The sequence below is a fragment of the Somniosus microcephalus genome, chromosome 29 (genome assembly GCF_052327205.1).
Source record: "Somniosus microcephalus isolate GS21.2 chromosome 29, FLI_Smic_1.0, whole genome shotgun sequence".
NCBI lineage: Eukaryota > Metazoa > Chordata > Chondrichthyes > Squaliformes > Somniosidae > Somniosus > Somniosus microcephalus.
Genome location: NC_141015.1, coordinates 35,054,103 through 35,075,130, shown reverse-complemented (window position 1 = coordinate 35,075,130; position 21,028 = coordinate 35,054,103). Strand labels below are relative to the sequence as shown.

The 21,028-nt window shown below is 47.0% G+C and overlaps 1 protein-coding gene across 17 annotated transcripts in view; it reads right to left on the bottom strand.

Annotated features, from left to right (window-relative positions):
• LOC147098633 (calcium/calmodulin-dependent protein kinase type II subunit gamma) overlaps positions 1-21,028 on the bottom strand; it is a 442,156-nt gene that overhangs the window by 68,386 nt on the left and 352,742 nt on the right. For 9 of the 17 annotated variants that reach the window (XM_085970578.1, XM_085970583.1, XM_085970581.1 and 6 more), the window contains 2 exons: positions 10,909-10,980; positions 8,720-8,764 (listed from right to left, as the gene is read on the bottom strand). In XM_085970578.1, the coding sequence (XP_085826704.1) occupies positions 8,720-8,764; positions 10,909-10,980 (117 nt within the window). Of the gene's footprint in view, positions 1-8,719; positions 8,765-10,908; positions 10,981-17,340; positions 17,374-21,028 lie in introns of all 17 variants that reach the window. The other 8 variants (XM_085970577.1, XM_085970580.1, XM_085970582.1 and 5 more) reach the window with 1 other exon arrangement.

Sequence of the window (21,028 nt, the reverse complement as noted above, 5' to 3'; positions counted from 1 at the left end):
AGTCTAGTTATCCTTCACTAGTTCCTGTTTACAAAATGTCCCTGAGCAAGCTGGGCCCGTGCCCGAGTATTTATACTCTCCCTGGACAGCGCCACCAGCAGGCCGCCCAGTATATTTCATAAGTCCTTTCTACATGAATGGCACGATTTATGACTCTCTGCTTCCTCGCCGGGGCAGTACTTCTGTGCCGGGTGCCAAATCTCTGCCGATAATTCGAAATTCGCCGCCAAAGTTTACTGAACCTCGCTGAATAGTAATAACCACAGCTTCCGCCATTCAGTTGACTAACCTATCATCAATTCACTAGGGTCGTGTCGATGGCCATCCCTTGAGACTTGTTTTCTGCACCAGCCTCCTTGTCACACTGAAATGGAATTTCCCTAATAAAGAACTTGAGATAAAAACTTCCCACCACACATGCAGAAACCATAAAGGTGGTTTCTTCAGTGCTATTTTTTTCATAAAAACAGATCACTGTTGATTTTTCTGTTGTGTTTTGTCCAGACCAGACGTACAAGCAGTCAAGCCTGACCAGGGTGATCGAAAGCTTTGCTTAGTTTGGGCTCTTGTGCTATATATTTTTGGCATGAGATGATGGTCTAGGACAGGTGAGGCCATTTTACTTTTGGCTACACCAGTCACAGGAGAATTGAATTGTCAGTTATTTAGCACTGAAGTGACAGGGTGGGCTGATTTTTGTTCAAACCAGTTGTCCAAACTATGACCAGGACGAGCAGGCCTTCTTCTTGGCGGAACTCTCGCATCAGGGAGTTGATAGTGAGGGGGTCATCAACTCATTGAGTTGTCAGCGAGGGGGGGAGGGAAGGCACAATCCAGAATAAATGGATTAGGAAAAATAATGATTTCCTCTCAATTTTGGAGCAGCTTCCTGGCATGACAGGAACTTCCTTCAGCGATAAACTCAATTTGAGACCTTTTGCCAATTTTGAAATGTCGTTTGTTTGCTGGGGCGCGTCCAACTGTATTTCAAACCTCTCACAACTTTTGATGCCAGGCAAAAGTGTCAGCCGTGGCTCATTGAGTAGCACCCTCGCCTCTGAGTCAGAAGGTTGTGGGTTCAAGGCCACACTCCAGAGACTTGAGCACAGAAATCTAGGCTGACACTCCAGTGTGGTGCTGAGGGAGTGCCGCACTGTTGGAGGTGCCGTCTTTCGGATGGGACGTTAAACCAAGTCTGCCCTGTCTGGTGGTCGTAAAAGATTCTATGGCACTATTTCGAAGAAGAGCAGGGATGTGTTGGCCAATATTTATCCCTCAGCCCACATCACTAAAACAGATGATCTGGTCATTATCACATTGCTGTTTGTGGGAGCTTGCTGTGCGCAAATTGGCTGCCGCGTTTCCTACATTACAACAGTGACTACACTTCAAAAAATACTTCATTGGCTGTAAAGCGCTTTGGGATGTCCGGTGGTCATGAAAGGCGCGATAGAAAAGCAAGTCTTTCTTTCTTTCGTGAAAGCAATAGTTAACATAGGGAAGATATAAAAATCTGCTTCGGTTACTGGACCATTGAGTCATCCCAGTCAGCTCCTTAATAGTTAGCATTTTAATGAAATGTAACAAGTCTGAATAGATTTCAAAGAACATGATGCTCCGTATGATTTGCCATGGAGGAAGTGCAGCGAAGATTCACCAGACTGATACCTGGGATGGCAGGAATGACGTATGAGGAGAGATTGGGTCGATTGGGCTTGTACTCCCTGGAGTTTAGAAGAATGAGAGGGGATCTCATTAAAACTTATAAAATTCTAACAGGACTAGACAGACTAGATGCAGGAAGGATGTTCCCGATGGTCGGGGAGTCCAGAACCAGGGGTCACAGTCTAAGGATAGAGATGAGGAGGAATTTCTTCACCCAGAGAGTGGTGAACCTGTGGAATACTCTACCACAGAAGGCAGTTGAGGCCAATTCATTAAATATATTCAAGAAGGAGTTAGATATATTTCTTAAGGCTAAGGGGATCAAGGAATATGGGGAGAAAGCAGGGACAGGGTACTGAATTTGGATGATCAGCCATGATCTCAAAAATGGCGGAGCGGGCTTGAGGGGCCGAATGGCCTACTCCTGCTCCTATCTTCTATGTTTCTATGATTTATTAAGAGATATAAAAAAGGAATTATACGCCCACAACCAGAGTGCCAGTTGCCACAGTGGGTAGCACTCTTCCAGGATCCAAGCATACAATCCAGGCTGACACTTCAGTGTACTATTGGAGGGATTGCTGCACTATTGGAGGGTCCCATCTTTCAGATGAGGTGATTAAACTGGGGACTTGACTGCCTGCTCCAGTGGTTGATGTTGAAGCACCCATGGCTCTATACGGAGAAGATGGGGGGATAATCCCAGTGTCCTCGCCAGCATTCTCGGCCCAGAAATTCGGTGGGCTGCGCCACCAGTTAGCGCCTAAAGAGGGCACTCAGTGGCTTTAGCGCCACTGGCCACGCATCCCGCGATATTTAGCGGGGCGCTAATGGCGGCATTAGCCTGTTGCGCTGCGCTGCCACCGATGACGTCATCGATGTGCGCAGTGCCCCGCTACCACCCCGGTTGCGATATTTGGTAGCGCCCGCCTCTGTAGCGCCGTTCGCAAATCGCGCCCGGTTCACGGGGCCTACCTGTGGCGGCAGTGGCGCAAATTAAGGTGGAGGTGCGGGGCGGCCATTTTTTCCGGTGGCCGCCTGCCAGTACCTTCGTCCCCGGCCTCCTCATCACCCGCCCCCCCGGGCAGTGCTGGCTGTGTCCCGAGAGCCCGGCACTTCTCCTCGGTGCCGGGCTCTTTTGCTGGCACTCGCGATCGCTCTACGCGCTGGTGCAGGCCCCTCCCCCTTAAGAAGCGGAGGAAGGCCTGCAGTACCGCAGCGCGCCGTGCTGCAGCGCTGCGATATTCAGTTTCAGCACCCTAAGAGGGACGCGGGGCGCCTCGAGCAGCGCCCCGAGTCCCTCTTGGGGCGTTCAAGATGAATTTCCGGCGGGCGCAACTGCTCCGATCGCAGCGGTAATTCCGGTGCCCAGGTGAGCTGGGCGCCCCGTTTGCGGCTCCACCGAATTTCTCCCCCAAACTGTTTTCGTTGTTTTGGTTCCTGATTGCTGTCAGCGGGAGCAGCGACTGGTGATTGTATTTCAAAGTAATTCACTGCCTGAGAAGCACGTTGAGATGGTTTTTTTGGAGAGCGATGTAAACCGCAAGTCTTCCTTTCTCTGGACTTTTTGTCAAACTCTTTTTGCACGAGATGCTTTGATGCTGGGCTTCGTGGGGGGCGGGGGGGTGGCGGCGATAGTGCAGCTAACTCCGCACCTGTAGTCTCACGCAACTGGCTAAACTTGCCGGATTTACTGAGCGCGGTTCTTTCTTTTCAACCGGTCTCGGCGAATCCGGTGGGTTTACCCTGACATCAGCTGTGCGACTTCCCCGGCACGGGGAACGGTCAGTGCCAGCACCCGCACCGAGCCCCAGTATAGAAGCAGCTTCAGCATATCAGCAAAACAATGATACAGGAAACTCTTTATTATCCGGCACCGACGGGACCGGCGTGGTGCCGGTTTATCAAAAAGTCCGGATTACAGAGAGGTATAGTTAAAAGGTACGAGAGCTCCGTACACGGCAACAAATCCAGGCTTCCCTGTTGCTTAGCAACATGTGCAGGAACCCCGGCCACAGACCAAGCGTCCCTGTTGCTTAGCAACATGTGCAGGAACCCCGATTGCACAGCCACCGATCGAGGAACGGCCACTAATATGAAGTAAAACTTACCTGAACCTACTCCTGAATTGTGCCGGTTAACTGAGATTTCCGGTTATTTAGGTGCCGGTAAATCGAGAGTTTCCTGTACTGTCATTTGCGTTTGAAAGAATTCACACAATGCAAAGAATTTTTGAACTGCGGCTAATCTTCTTACCAGACTTAACTGAAAGTTTTCAGGATCTTGTTGTGTCTCCTACATTACAACAGTGACTACACTTCGAAAGTACTTCACTGGCTGTAAAGCGCCTTGGGACGTCCTGGGGTCGTGAAAAGGCGCTACATAAATGCAAGTTTTTCTTTTTCTTACATCAAAAAATGATGCAAGTCTTCTCTCTCTCAGAAGGCCATGGTGTTGGATTATGATGCAGGTAGGGTAGCCCTTTAAGATGACTTACAGAGCCACAAACAAAATGCCATGGCAACGGTACTCTATGTTCTATGTGGAGTTATGTTCTTCTGTGGAATTGAGGTCGAAGATCAGCCACGATCCTATTGAATGGCGGAGCAGGCTTGAAGGGCCCTATGGCCAACTCCAGCTCCCAATTCTTGTGGTACGTAGCTCACCATATTAGCTACCACTCGCAGAGAAGTCCTCCACAGTAACCATTTTCCCCAGTCTTGTGTCTGAAAGCACCAGCCCTCAACTTTGCCATCAGTGGACATCCTGTCAATGTATACACTTGTCTGGCACTCCCTTCCTGGATCCTACTGCTGCAGCAACTCCCTCCTGTTGGACATCGCCTTAAGCCCCGTACCCCTACCCTCCTGTCTTCTCCTTTCTCTCTCCTGCCCGGGTCACCTGTTTCTTCCTCCTCAATGTAAAGTGCTTTGAAGCTACTTTTTACATTGGTCCTCTTTTAAGTCAGATTCCAGGCATCTGATGTTCCGTGAGCTGGCTCCTGGCGTTAATGCTGTTAAATCCGGTTTCTGTCAAACTGGGTCTAGAATTCTGCAGCCAGTCTACGGAAAACAGATTTAGCAGTATAAACGCTGTGAGCCAACTCCCAGAGTAGAGGTCCCTCAAGAAGTTCTCCTGCACAAGAGCAGAGCGATAGAAAATGCAAGGTTGTCGCTCTTGCGGGAGGTAGAACTGTGGCAGCTTCACTAATCCACTCTCAGCGTTTTCATGAACTCTCAAACTCCAGGTTAGCATAGAGAAAAGTTCAATGTTGTAACTATCTACAGGATGCACTGCAGCAGTACCACCAACGCTGCCTCCGCAAGATCCTGCAAATCCATTGGCAGGATAGGCGCACCAACATCAGTGTTCTCGCTCAGGCCAACTTCCCCAGCATCGAAGCTTTGACCACGCTCGATCAGCTCTGATGGACAGGTCACATCGTTCGCATGTCCGATATGAGACTCTCAAAGCAAACACTATACTCGGAGCTCTGACATAGCAAGGGAACCCCAGGTGAGCAGAGGAAACGCTTCAAGGACACCCTCAAAGCTTCCTTGAAAAGGTGCAACATCCCCACCGACACCTGGGAATCCCTGGCCCAAGATCGCACAAAGTGGAGGAGAAGCATCCGGGAAGGCGCTGAACACCTCGAGTCTCTTCACCGGGAGCAAGCGGAAGCCAAGCGCAAGCAGCGCACGTCAACCCAAGCACCCCACCCACCTGCCCCTTCAAACACCGTCTGCCCCACCTGTGACAGAGACGGTAGGTCCCGCATTGGACTCATCAGTCACCTGAGAACTCATTTTTAGTGTGGGAGCAAGTCATCCTCGGTTCCGAGGGACTGCCTAAGAAGAAGCACTGCAGCAAGGCAATAAGCTTACTCCCAACAGTACCTGTGACTTCCATCACCAGGATGGACAAGAGCAGCAAGGTGAGAACCCCATCATCTTCAACCACCTCCCCCCCGCCCCTTCAAGTCACACGCCATCCTGACATGGACATACATCATCGCCGGACCAATATCCTGGAATACTAACCGAATTCTACTTGGCACCATTGTGGGAGCAACGTTTCCACAATGTACTTTTGAAGTGTAGTCACTGTTGTAATTTAGGAAATGCGACAGCAAGCTCCCACAAATAGCAATGCAATAATGACCAGATAATCTGTGTTTGATTATGGGATCCATTTATTTACTTGACATGCTTACTGCATTAGTTATTCAAATGCCAAGGTGTGGAACTCTCCAGCTTGACTGTTCCTTGATCTTTGCAGTTACGACAGAAAAAAGCTTAAAATAACTCACTCTGCCACCAGTTAAGGCTGCACGCTCCATGGTTACCGGGGACTGTAAATACTTAACTATTTAACCACATTGAAAGACTGTAGACTCCTCTAATAAACGGGGTGCTCGACCAACTTCAATCGCAGAGGCCGTGGACAACTCGTCACTGTTACTGGCACCGAGTGGTACACCTGTAATGCTAAGCTTCGACTCTGTGACACTATTTAACCTGTGCTTGCCACTACGAGGAAGAACGTGGTGCGGGTGCCACTTGGAGACCACTTCAGATAAAACTGCCTCCTGAAAATAAATGGCACCCATCAATCTGGCTTTTGCACTTATAATATTCATTATTAATCCTACATGAGTGTACAATTTAAAAACTGCATTTACTCATAGAATCATACAGCACAGGAGGAGGCCATTCGGCCCATCGTGCCTGCGCCGGCTCTCTGAAAGAGCTCTCCAATTAGTCCCACTCCCCTGCTCTTTCCCCCATAGCCCTGCAAGTTTTTTCCCCTTCAAGAATTTATCCAATTCTCTTTTTGAAAGTTACTAGCGAATCTGCTTCCACCGCCCTATCAGCAAGTGCATCCCGGGTCACAACAACTCACTGCGGAAAAAAGTGTCTCCTCATCTCCTCTCAGGTTCTTTCGTCAATTGGTTGAAATCTGTGTCCTCTGGTTACCGAAAACCTCATAATTTTGAACAGCTCTATTAACTTTCTCTGCTCTAAGGAGACCAACCCCAGTTTCTCCAGCATGTCCACAAAACTGAAGTCCCTCATTCTTGGTACCATTCCAGTAAATCTCCTCTGAACCCTCTCCAAGGCCTTGACATGCTTCCTGAAGTGTGGTGCCCAGAATTGGACGCAGTACTCCAGCTGGGGCCGAACCCAGTGATTTATTAAGATTTAGCATAACTTCCTTGTGAGTGTCACCCAGTGGCTCAGTGGGTAGCACACTCACCTCTGAGTCAGAAGGTTGTGGGTTCAAGTCCCACTCCAGAGACTTGAGCACAAAAAGCTAGTCTGACACTCCCAGTGCAGTGCTGAAGGAGTGCCGCACTGTCGGAGGTGCCGTTTCTCTCAGGTGGATATAAAAGATCCCACGGCACTATTTCGGAGAAGAGCATGGGGGTTATCCCCGGTGTCCTGGCCAATATTTATCCCTCAATCAACATAGCAAAAACAGATTATCTGGTCATTATCACATTGCAGTTTGTGGGAGCTTGCTGTGCCCAAATTGGCTGCTGCGTTTCCCACATTACAACAGTGACTCCACTTCAAAAAGTACTTCATTGGCTGTAAAGCACTTTGGGACATCCGGTGGTCGTGAAAGGCGCTACAGAAATGCAAGTCTTTCTTTCGTACTCTATGCCTCTATTTATAAAGCCATATATGTAGCATAATGTGAATATTTGGCAGGAGGTCGAGTGTTTTTTTTTTTAAAGTTCGATGCGGAACTAGGAGAGTTCCTGCTGGCTCCACAGTAGGCCCAAGGGCCGCTGCCACTTTGCGATCGCCCCCACTCCCCTTCCTCGGGACTTACCTTCGGGATGCAAGTGAGGTATTTGAGGAGCAAGTTGAACTGTTGCAAGTGAAGGTGCTGCGAGGGTAATCTCGAGCCTGCGTATTTTACACACAGCGAGGGTGGCAGCAGGGAAACTTGCTCTTTAAAGCTAGGTCCTCTGACACTGGCCACAAGTATTAGGCTTTCATGAGAACATAAGACGTAGGAGCAGGAGTCGGTCATTTGGCCCCTCGAGCCTACTCAGTCATTCAATAAGATCATGGCTGATCTGATCTTGGCCTCAACTCCACTTCCCTGCCCGCTCCCCATAACCCTCGACTCCCTTATCATTCAAAATTCTGTCTATCTCCACCTTAAATATATTCAATGACCCAGCCTCCACAGCTCTCTGGGGAAGAGAATTCCAAAGATTCACGACCCTCAGAGAAGAAATTCCTCCTCATTTCCGATTTAAATGGGTGCCCCCTTACTCTGAAATTATGCCCCCTAGTTCCAGATTCCCCCATGAGCGGAAACGTCCTCTCTGCATCTACCCTGTCAAGTCCCTTCAGAATCTTAAATGTTTCAATAAAATCCCCTCTCATTCTTCTAAACTCCAATGAGTGTAGGCCCAACCTGCTCAACCTTTCTTCATAAGACAACCCCTTCATCTCCGGAATCAACCGAGTGAACCTTCTCTGAACTGCCTCCAATGCAAGTATATCCTTCCTTAAATAAGGAGACCAAAACTGTACGCAGTACTCCAGGTGTGGTCTCACCAACGCCCTGTACAGTTGTAACAGGACTTCCCTACTTTTATACTCCATTCCCTTTGCAATAAAGGCCAACACTCCATTTGCCTTCCTAATTATTTGCTGTACCTGCATGCTAACTTTTTGTGATCCATGTACACGGACCCCCAGATCCTTCTGTACCTCAGCATTTTGTAATCTCTTCCCATCCAAATAATAATTCGCTTTTTTACTTTTCCTACCAAAGTGGATCACCTCACATTTTCCCACATTAAACTCCATCTGCCAGATTTTTGCCCACTCACTTAGCCTATCTATATCCCTTTGGAGATTCTTTGCGTCCTCCACACAATTTGCTTTCCCACCTATCTTTGTATCAGCAGCAAATTTTCAACAGGGGGGTGGGGGGGGGAAAAGTTCAGGAAACACAAACAAATCACAGGAATTTTAAACACGTGAACAGTTTGCACGACTGGTATGAAAAACAGACTCCAAACTGGTACCTTAATGCCATCTGTAGGATTATGGACAACTGTTGTCTGTGGTTCCTGAGTAGACAAGGCAGGAAAGAAGAGAGCGTTAATGGATAAATATTTCAGCCCAACATTTCACTGACATACAGTTTTGTTCCTGTTTTTTAAAAAAGAAAAACACAAGTTACTTTTTTTTTTTTAAAAAGTTAAACACGTTAAGCTTTAAAATACATTGGTTGATCCCTTCTTACTGCAATGCTAACATACATTTAATAAAAAGCATTGAAATGGCAGGTTAGTTCTGAAGATGTAATGATCTCCTTAGGAAAGCTGGAACTTTAAACCTTCAAGCTCCAGCCGCTGGACAGCTGGGCTGAGAAGCTCATTGTTAATCCTTCCGATCTTCAGTTACAAAGCGCGAGTATAAAACTGGCAAATCCGGGAACCGCAATGGCCACCGTGACTTGAGGTCACAGAGCGCCATGCAGCTTCCAGAGGAGTCTGTCTACTTTGAATATATTGCGTTTCGGGATTTGCCAACTGTGACGGGAGGTACGGGCAACCACGAGGAATCATTTAAACGGGACAAGAAAACTGAACAAGTTCCAGGAACCTGGATGACTTCATCCCGACACCCACTGAACCTGTTACTTGCAATCACTCAGGACTCGTGTGAAATGATGGCAGGTTGAAGTTAAATTCTATAAGTAAAAAAAAAAATTAAGTCTGCAAATCTTGAAATAAAACCTGGAAACGTTCCGCAGGTGAACTGGCATCTGAAGGAGAAAGGTGGATTAACGTTTAGGCTCAGTTCTGACGAAGGGTCATCGACCTGAAACGTTGACTGTTTCTCTCTCCACAGATGCTGCCTGACCTGCTGAGTGTTTCTGAGCATTTTCTGTTTTTATTTGTTATTAATGTTTAGGCTGTTGTGTGTTGAAGGGCCACACATGAACTATTCTGTTTTCAGATGCTGATCGACTTACTGCACCATTCCAGTCGTTTCCGGTTTTTATTTTAAGTTAACGCTCTTTCCATTGTTTAACGAATGGAGCAGTAATGATTTTAGCAGAGCGATCTTGCCAGCCCTGGGGAGGCGGGACTGCCGGGAAAATGGCAGAATCTGGGGGCGGGTGCCCATCCCGCCCCCAACCCGCCTCCGCGCCATCTTCCCAGGAGGCGGGTAGCCGACCCGCGCCGGGTCCCGTCTCCTGGAGGTGGGAAGGGGATTACAGCCACTTAACTGCCTGTTAACAGGCAGTTAAGAGGATTATCCCCATTTTTCCAACAGAGGCGTGGGCTTCCCGACGTTGGGAAACCCCGCCAGGGTCAGCGAGGCGAGCAGTGGGTCTGCGGGGGTCAAAAGTGCGCTGTGGAGGTGAGTGATGGGGGCAAGTGTGGAGAGGTGAGTTGAAAGTGATAGAAAATGTTTACTTACCTTTGTTTCTTCCTGGGGTTCAACAGTTGGGGATGCGGAGAGTCTCGCATCTCACCGGCAGAGATGACAGACGGCTGCTGCATTCTCCGATGTAACAACCATCTAATTTCTGCTCACAAAAGAGGTTTGATGAGTCTTGAATACAGGAACTCATCAAACTACAGAGAATGTCAGTGTTTGACAGCTTCACAGAGCCGTCAAACGATGACAATTCATCTGTCAAAAATTTTTGTCATTGAATCACTCCACCCTACCACAGACCTTCCCCCCTTTTGTTCTTTTCCTGCCACTCTTTGCCCTGGCTCTGGGCTTGCTTAAATGCTGTCAATCGCGAACATCTTCCAGTTCTGATGAAAGGTCACTGACCTGAAACATCTGCTTCTCTTTCTCCGCAGACGCTGCCTGGCCTGCTGGGCGTTTCCAGTACTTTCGGTTTGGATTTCAGATTTCCAGCACCCGCAGCATTTTGGCTTTTTGTTAAAATAGATGTTTCTCTTAAAATAGCGGAGCGGTGAATCTGATCAGAACACGTTGGCGATCTTACGCCGACCGGCATTTCTGCCCTGTACAAAGCGTCGCGAAATAAACATGGAGCTTATAACCCGCTAACATTTCGCACACATCCAGAGGAAAGGGGCAAGAGTAACTGGCTGAGTTCCTGACTGCAATAGGGACCGTCCCCCCGGAAACAACAAAAAAAACACAACAGACACACAAAGAAACCTGACAACACCGAGGCAAAATTACAACATGAAGATAAATGAAAGAAGTCGGCAGGTACCATGGCGGCTGATGAAGTGATGTTTTCCTTTGGGGGGCTGACTACGTTGCTTTTGCTGTTGTTCGTCTGTGGCTGTGCAGAAAACAGAAAAAGTGTGTTTAGCTTTCATAAGCAATTGGAAACACGGTTACACCAAGTTAATAAATGCAGGTACAGCAACGCTCAAATCGCCTTCAGATCCTGATTCAGCTGCACTCTGGCTACCTTCAGGTTTGGGATGGGGGGGGGGGAATAAAAATATAAAAAGAAAAAAGAAGAAAATCATATGTGATTCTGGGGGAGGGGCTTGACAGGGTAGATGCTTCCCCTCGTGGGTTAGTCTGGAACTGGGGGTAGGGGAATAGATTCAGGGTAGGGGTTGCCCATTTGGGACGGAGATGAGGAGGAATTTCTTCTCTCGGAGGGTCGTGAGTCTTTGGAATTCTCTACCCCGGAGAGCTGTGGTTGCTCAGTCAGTCATTGAGTATATTCAAGGCTGAGACAGACAGATTTTGGAACTACAAGGGAGTCAAGGGTTATAAGAACATAAGAAATAGGAGCAGGAGTAGGCCACTTTCCCACCTCAACCCCATATCCCTTGATTCCCTTAATATTCAAGAATCTATCAATCTCAGCCTTGAATATACTCAATGACTGAGCCTCCACAGCCCTCTGGGGTAGAGAATTCCAAAGATTCACCGCCTCTGACTGAAGAAATTTCTCCTCATCTCAGTCCTAAAATGGCCGACCCCTTATTCTGAGACTGTGTCCCTTGGTTCTAGACTCCCCAGCCAGGGGGAAACATCCTCCCTGCATCTACCCTGTCAAAATGTTGTATGTTTCAATGAGATCACCTCTCATTCTTCTAAACTCTAGAGAATATAGACCTAGTCTACTCAATCTCTCCTCATAGGACAATATGGGGAACAGGCACAGAAGTGGAGTTGAAGCCAAGAGTAGATCAGCTATGATCTTATTGAATGGGACCGGACGGCCCACTCCTGCTCCTATTTCTTATGTTCTTACGTTCTCAAGGAAGAGGTTTTTTTTGTTGGAAAGTCAGCCACTATATTTACCAGCCATATCTCAGTGATTATTAATACCAACCAAACAAAAGCCAGCAAGCTGACGAGGTCCCGCTGCTGTTACACAGATGCACGTCAAGGATCGCCACGCAACCGGTTACTTCAAGGGATGGAATCTGCCTGAACAGAAAAGTTAATTCCCCAAAACGACTAAAATGTTGGCGTCACACCGCACTGTTCATTCCACCCTTGTATCGGGGGACACACAGATTTTATAAAACATTGATTCAATTCCAGCGCTTCTCCCTTAGACTTACCGTGCAAGTTGTCCTCACACATTTTTATTCAGGTTCCACAACTCATATTATATCATATTCCTACATTACAACGGTGGCTACACTTTAAAAAAAAAAGGACTTAATTGGCTGTGAAGTGCTTTGGCTTGTCCCGAGCTGGTGAAAGGCGCGATATAAACGCAAGCTCTTTTCTTTTTTTTCCCCCCCCCAGTCTGTTTCATGTACAACACCATGGTAGAGGGTCGTTTCAGACTGCAGTTATACTGCCACTTTCCTGTGGATGCAACACGGTTTCGGGTGAGCGTCGAATCAAAAAAAAAAGTGGCATTGTAACTCCCGATTTGACAGCTGAACGCGGTCTTCTTTCGTATGGTAGTAGCAAAGCAAATCAAACGTCAGTAGCTAAATCAGATATCCAGGCCAAAGCTTCCGGTGTAACAGCGCGGATATCTTGTCAGCTGACTGCGAATTTCCTCTGAGGGCAGAGTTCGATGATGTGCTCCAGGGTCTGATTAGGAGCTCCACATTTGCCCGATGGGAGTAAAGCCTGAATGCAGTAAAAAACCAAGAGGCACGAGACCTCCCACCTCCAAGAGGCTATGAGCTTGCGCTGGCTTTAGTATAACTCCAGTCCGGGTACAAATCTGTATTTGAAAGGTTCCCGGCTGGATTCACTGCACTTCCTGGGAAGGTATTAAAACTTCCTATGGGAACCTTTTGAAATGCAAGGGGAAAATGAACGCTCCCATCTGGCACTTGGCTGCCGAGGGACGGGAGCTCTGAGCGTGCGTCTTAGCGCATGTGTGGCGATCTGCTGTCCCTGGACCTCTGTCCTGCCCAATCTAGGAACAGGAGTAGGCCATACAGCCCCTCGCGCCTGTTCCGCCATTCAATGAGATCATGGCTGATCTGTATCTTAACTCTAACTACCTGCCTTGGTTCCATAACCCTTAATACTCTTGCCTAATAGATAGATTTTTGGACTCTAGGGGAATTGAGGTATATGGAGATCGGGCGGGAAAGTGGAGTTGAGGTGGATGATCAGCCATGATCTTATTGAATGGCGGCGCAGGCTCGAGGGGCCGTAAGGCCTACTCCTGTTCTTATGTTCGAACAAAGATCTACCAATCTCAGTCTTACAAGTGCCAATTGACCCCCAGCCTCAACAGCTTTTTTTTTGGGGGGGGGGGGGGGGGAAAAAGAGTTCCAGATTTCCACGACCCTTTGTGTGAAGAAGTGCTTCCTGACAGCACCCCCTAAACGGCCTGGCTCTAATTTTAAAGTTATGGCCCCCTGTTCTGGACTCCCCCACCCGCTATCTATCTCCCCCCCTCCCTATCAACTCCTTTAATCATCTCAAGCACCTCAATGAGATCACCCCTTAATCATCTATACTCGGGGGAATACACACCTACAGAAAATGCTGTAAACACTCAGCAGGTCGGGCAGCATCGTGGAGAGAGAGAAACAGAGTTAATGTTTCAGGTCGAAGACGCTTCGAAGGGTCAGCGACCTGAAACGTTAACTCTGTTTCTCTCTCCACGGACGCTGCCTGACCTGCTGAGTGTTTCCAGCATTTTCTGTTGCTATTTCTGATTTCCAGCATCCGCCGTATTTTGCTATCGGAAATACAAGCCCAGTCTGTGCAACCTGTCCTCATTAATTAACCCCTTTAGCCCCGAAAATCTACAGTCTAAGGTGAGTCTGCTGCTCTCAGTTTGGTGATTGTAGCCTAAAATACCTTTCGTAGCTCCCCAACAATTCACCGTTGGGTTTTATTGGAATTGGGTTGCCAGATTTGTAGAACAATATAAAAGGGCAGACTTAATGCATCATTGAAAACGTCACTCTGACTCAGCACATTTATAGAAATTACTGCTTCACATTTCATTGAAGAAATACCCAATTGTAACCTCTGCCTGAAAGACAAGCCCGAACTCCGAATTTGGAAAAGAGCTCCTTAAAACTGTGCAATCTTTACAAATTGAATCTGTTCCTTTCTAATCAGACAATTTACCTGCGTGTCAAACTAGCTCAGCCACTGGTGGATTGTAGGAAGGACGTTCGGACCAGAGGCAAGCATCATCAGCAGGAAAAGCTCTTGCAACAACCGTTTGGCAAAGGATTAAGGAGAGTTCTCAACTGTGCTAAACACGTTCCCCTATCCTGTTCAAGTAACTGGAATCAAAAGCGAGGGGTGAAGTGTAACTTAATGTCTGTCGAGACTGTTGACGTAAGAAAACTACTGGGCACTTGGTCTAAGCGTTAAACAAAGCTTTAATCAACTGTTTTACAACATGGAGGTCTAGTTGTGTCCTTCACTAGTTCCTGTTAAGAATGTCCTGCGCAAGCTGGGCCCATGCCCGAGTATTTATACTCTCCCTGGACAGCGCCACCCGCAGGTCGCTCAGTATTATTTCATAAGTCTTTCTTTCATGACTGATTCATGTCAACTAGTTTCTCTGCTGAACATTCTTTAATAATACTTCTCTTAGACGAAAGCCATATTCCGTTTTGCCACTGGGTTAACCATGTATCAACAGGCCCAAACGTTAACAGCTACCTTGGCAGTGGATTAAATTTAACTGTTACGACAGGACGAACACGGGTCTGTGGCAACGATAACGTGGGGTTGATAACTGAGAGCACACGGAGGCCAAATACAGGGACAACATTCACCCACCGGGCAAGGGAGGACATTGAGTTAGTTTGCATGGGTGTGTCTGGTAACCATCGTCAAGGGGCAGCGCAGCCAGAGGTTGGCACCTCTGCCAAGTGAAAACATCTTCAAAATGATGGCACAAAATGCTCGCCCAAGATGCGTTCTGACAGTTTCTAATTGAAAACATTCTTGAAATTGTCCATGTCTTCAAAACCCACACACTGACACTTTCTACCACCATCTTTGATATTGTTAAGGTTTTAAGCGCCAGGACGCAGACTCCTTGATCATCGTTCACAGTTTTGGATGGTCTGAGATCTTAACCTTTTGGTCACTCTGATGTACCCAATTAACGCTGACTACCCAGCATCCTCTGCAGCTTTCCAAATAGATGTGGTTTCTGCCATATAACAATTGCAAAAATTTCCAATGTCCAAAAAAACACTCGAACTAGATTAGCAAAGTAAAGGATAACATAATTTGCACAGTACAGTAATTAACAATAGCTGTACTTGTCAGTGATTTCATGCGGTCAGTGCTACTGAAAGGCATCCCTGATCCATGCACAGGATTTGAATTTACCCAATCACTTCCCGTTGAATCTGTTAAGATAGAATTCCTCATCCGAGAACGTTTTCTCCGGTCAGCTTTTACTTTCCCATCCTAATTATCGCTCGTGAAAGCATTGCGCACATCAGTGCTCGGGGTATTAGTATGCGGGGGGGGGGGGGCAACAGCATTTATTTAAGGACTCCCAAGTCTTTACAGTGCTCCCTATTCTCTGCTCGCTCAAAGTGATTTAACCCCAGCTGTTACAGTACAGTAAAAACCACTTTTGTGCCAGTCTTATTGTTCCCCTATCTGGTCATTAATTCAACAGTTGAGGATACAAGACTATACACATGCACTTTAAATGCATACTATTTACATTTATTGGCAATATAACACTTGCGGCTTCAAATATGGCTCGTCAATGCTTAACATAGAAAAATAAGGAGTAGGCCATTCGGCCCTTCGAGCCGGCTCCGCCATTCAACATGATCATGGCTGATCCTCTATCTCAATACCATATTCCCGCTCTCTCCCCATACCCCTTGATGCCTTTTGTGTCTAGAAATCTATCTATCTCCTTATTAAATATATACACAGCCTTCTGTGGTAGAGAATTCCACAGGTTCACCACCCTCTGAGTGAAGAAATTTCTCCTCATCTCAGTCCTAAATGACCTACCCCGTATCCTGAGACTGTGACCCCTCGTTCTAGACCCCCCCCACCAGCCAGGGGAAACATCCTCCCTGCATCCAGTCTGTCTAGCCCTGTCAGAATTTTATACGTTTCAATGAGATCCCCTCTCATTCTTCTAAATTCTAGTGAATACAGGCCTAGTCGACCCAATCTCTCCTCATACGACAGTCCTGCCATCCCAGGAATCAGTCTGGTGGACACATTTGTACGTAATTGATATGTTACTTTAACACAGGCGCTAACCCGATTAAAATAGCAGAAAGGAAAAAGAAAACCCCAGCTTCAGAGGATCACCCTCTGCCGTGTCAGCGGAACAGTGCCATGTTTCTATACCAGCCAACCGTTGTGGCCTCTTATTGTCCCATTAATGCCGAACGGGTAGCTGCCATCACGTGCCCCCCCCCCTGAACCACTTGGTGCTAATTTCATGTAGGGTCCCTACCGTTGTGAACTTTCAGCCTGTCGGTTTGGACTGGACTCAATTCCCAGTCCCAGAGGTAGATGGACAGCACCCTAACCCCACCACTCCCCTTTCATCTGCTATTTTCAAACGATTAATCTGGGCAAATTTAAGCTGGACTATGTAGATGCTTCACCAATTCTGCATGAAGTGGGTTTACTACTGCCGCATCATTGCCGTTTGTGTGGCTCAATTCATTCGGCAAATTTCACCGCCAACTATTATAATCTGATCCCAGAATACTTCTTGGTAAACTAGGTTTTTTTGGCTTACCAATTTGTACCGTACCAGTGAGGAAGCACCAGGTTCTAAGTCCTGCTCGGGGTAACTTGTTGACAAGTATAACCATTGCTAATTGCTATCAGACAAGCCTAAAGGTTGGTAATTTAATGCAAAAGAGTGTTGCCGCAGTCTTGAAAGGATCACCAGCTGTTTGCATGCAGGACTCTGGTGCGCTCCTGTTAGGTGAGGAAAAGCAGGATTTTAGCTTAAAGTACGAAATGATGAAGGTGGAAGCATCGGTACGATCTCCAAACTGCTGCTTTTATGGCCCCTGCAAATGGCAACGGTGGGCGAGTGAACAACAGGACCATATGAGACAGGACGCGTACGACAACGAACAATAATAGGGCACAGGCACTCTTAAATCTGCCCTCGCAACACCACTGGATGGGATGGTGGAATGACAGGACGCTGCGAACATTTGGTGATCACAAGATGTAAAAGATGAGGTGGAAAATTTTCAAGTTACAAAAAGGTCCTCACCATTAAATGAACACTGGAACTGGACTTCCTTTTCTGAACAGTTCAATAAAAAAAAAAAGGAAAAGAACAAGAAATTTCCACTGGTTAGATATGAAAAGCACAAAGATTATTGTGGAGGGACAGATGGATCACAACTACAACTTAGGACCAACAAAAGGAAAGAGCTAATCTACTGCCAAGGCAAATTGTGTGTTTCTCAGGTTCCTGCATTTGTATTTATTTAGCTGGCAGATATATGCGCTACTCGTAAACAGAATGACTCATTCCAACTTCACCTTTGAATTTTTTTTAAATTAGTTCCTGGGATGTGGGCGTCGCTGGCAAGGCCAGCATTTATTGTCCATCCCGAATTGTCCTCGAGAAGGTGGTGGTGAGCCGCCTTCTTGAACTGCTGCAGTCCGTGTGGTGAATGTACTCCCACAGCGCCGTTAAGGAGGGAGTTCCAGGATTTTGACCCAACGACAATGAAGGATCGGCCGATATACTTCTAAGTCAGGATGGTGTGTGACTTGGAGGGGAATTTGGAGGTGGTGGTGCTCCCATGCGCCTGCTGCCTTTGTCCTTCTAGGTGAAAGAGGTCGTGGGTTTGGGAGGTGCTGTCGAAGAAGCCTTGGCGAGTTGCTGCAGTGCATCTTGTAGATGGTACACACTGCAGCCACGGTGCGACGGAGGTGGAGGGAGTGAATGTTTAAGGTGGTGGATGGGGTGCCAATCAAGCGGGCTGCTTTGTCCTGGATGGTGTCGAGCTTCTTGAATGTTGTTGGAGCTCCACTCATCCAGGCAAGTGGAGAGTGTTCCATCACACTCCTGGCTTGTGCCTTGTAGATGGTGGAAAGGCTTTGGGGAGCCAGGAGGTGAGACACTCGCCGCAGAATACCCAGCCTCTGACATGCTCTTGTTGCCGCAGTATTTATGTGGCGTATACTGTCTTTTTCTATTGTTGTACTAGTTACATTAGGGTTTTATTTGTTGGAAATGAGGTGGCTAAGGGGGGAAGCCGATTGAGGAATGTAAAGTAATGATGGGAATTGAGCAGGTATTTGAACACAATGTTTTACTCTACTAGGGGAATCATGAACAAAGGGGGACATAAGATTAGAACTTGCGCTAAGCCAGTTAAAAGTGAATCCAGGAAAGACGTAGTCACAGGAAGGATTAGGAGAATGTGGAACACACAGCCTTCGAAGGTCACTGATGTATTGGAGCCGTTTGAAAGCAATGTGGATACAAGGGCATTCAGGAGGCATGGGGAAAGAACAAAGAAATTGGATTAAAGAGCTAGACTTGGCATGGCTAACAACTTGGCAGAGCAGATGGCCTGAAAGTTAACTCCCGTTCTAATGTTTCCACTATTGATTGCTACAGAAAGACACAGCATTGCAGATTTTCTTATACTTCTATTATGATCAGTTAGCAAACTTAAACCAACAAGTGATTGCTGCTGATATTAGCAGCTCGATGCTATGCTTTCATATCGCTTTTCTTGTCTGCTTATTGACGGGGTTAACCGGGTCTGAGGAACGTTAGACAAACATTAATATTGGCAAGTCATGCCTGGCCTTTACTCTGATGGCAGATTATAAAACAATTACTATTTTATTCTTAAACCATGACTTTATTCCAACAAAAATCGCCATTAAATTCTAGAAACTAGCATCATGGATTGGGGGGCTACACAATAGATATTGAAGCACCTATCTTTCCACTTGCAGATCTCAGTTCAAAAGCAACTCGGAACTGAGGAATGCAAATCCATGCCCACTCCAGTGGTTAATATTGATGCAGGATTTTTACAATGTGCTAATTATACGTCAAGAGATTCAAAGACTTGTCTTGTACACTTTGAGAATGCAAATTTCTTTAACTGGGAGGTTGGATGGGGTAGATCACCCGATTCGCTTTGGTTGCTGGCACACTGTTGTGTGATTGCGTTAAGCGGAGGTGGAGTTGCACTGGGTGAACCGGTTACATGACTTCTCCACTCCCGAGATGGTACAACCCGCCGTGACACTCCGAATGGTCGTTGAACAGTGACAATTCATTCCCAACAATGCCAGGTAAGCTCTAGGATTACAAACATCTCATTGGGAAGAAAATGACGGATGTGCACTGCCCAGCTAGTTTCCTCAATCCTTACCCTGCTGAATAAACAGGAAATCTATGAAGTTGCCACAAATGTTAAACTAAAGTGGTTCAGGGTTAACATTTATAAAAAAAATATCAGTTAACATTTATAAAAAAAATATCGTAATGAGAGGTGTCTCGCACCATCATAGTCATGGGGTTTGCTTCAGAGTTAGGTAATTGGACGGTTTTGCTATTGAATGTGGCAGCTTTAACAGAGTTGGGTCGCATCAGTTCTTCTAATGAGTGGCTAGGTGGTGTGTAGAAACAGAAACTCGACTGTGTCCCTCCACCCAGCTACATAAGTAATCTTCAGTTAGAAGATCATGGATCGTCACTGCCAGAGGTTGTGGAGAAGTCTGCAACTTAGAGCCTCCTTCAGCTGTATGGCTGTGGCTCAGTGGGCAGCACTCTCTCACCTCTGAGTCAGAAGGTTGTGGGTTCAAGTCCCACCCCAGCGACTTGAGCACAAAAATCTAGGATGACTCTCCCAGTGCAGTGCTGAGGGAGTGCTGCACTGTCGGAGGTGCCGTTTTTCGGATGAGACGTTAAACCGAGGCCCCGTCTGCCCCTCTCATGGCACTATTTCGAAGAGGAGCAGGGAAATTCTCACCGGTGTCCTGGCCAATATTTATCCCTTACCAAACATCACCAGAACAGATTATTTGGTCACACTGCTGTTTGAAGGAGGCTGTGTAAAGGTTCACTGAGCTGGGCAACGAAGGGAGGAACATGTGACAGCAATATTTTAACGGGGAATATTAAATGAGAGAGCTGGTTGTTTGGCTTCGGAGCAATGTAGTCAACAGTCAGTCTTGTCTTGACAAATCGGTCTTTTTTTTCCCTTTTACTCTCTTGCGGGCCGACTGACACTCGCCATCTAGGCTCGCATCCGATTAACATGGGCGGAACCATATCTAAACCACAGTTGTGCCTTCATAAGGGAGGTCGATGGGTTAGGGAGCTAATTTCCAACTCAGTTCCCAATGGCAAAACCCCCTTCATATTGGACAGTGATTCTGCTTTTATTCAAGTCGTGTTTTTGGCGGACTGGAGGAATCATCCTAGCGTAGCAGAGGAGTTTGGACATTTGAGTATATTTGCAAGTTAATGCGACAGGAGCCTTGGGTTGCGTGTTGTGTTTGACCCTGGAGGGGGTGATGCTACAAGTGGGTAATAAAATGGATAAATATTCTATTTCCCAGCACAGTCTTCCACGTTGATCAGGACTGCAGGCGAAGAAGTTGAATAAGAATGCTCAGTCTTAGAGGCTCTATAGCTAGTGGCAGGTTCCCACCACAAAGCAACAACAATGATCCCATCCATCTTGCCCCAGAGCAATAATCTTCCTGTTCGCTGCTCCTTCAAAGTGCAGGGTTTCCTTGAGCATTTGTGGATGGTTTAATCACTTGGGTATGTTGGAAGCGAGTCTAATGTGGAGGAGGTAAAGTTTGGCAGCAGTATAAAGTGTGGGAGATGCGAGGACAGAAGTGCACTATTGTGGCCGCAGTGGTTCCCAATTGGACCCATCTTTGTGGCTGGTGGTTCAGGGTCCAGATGGTGC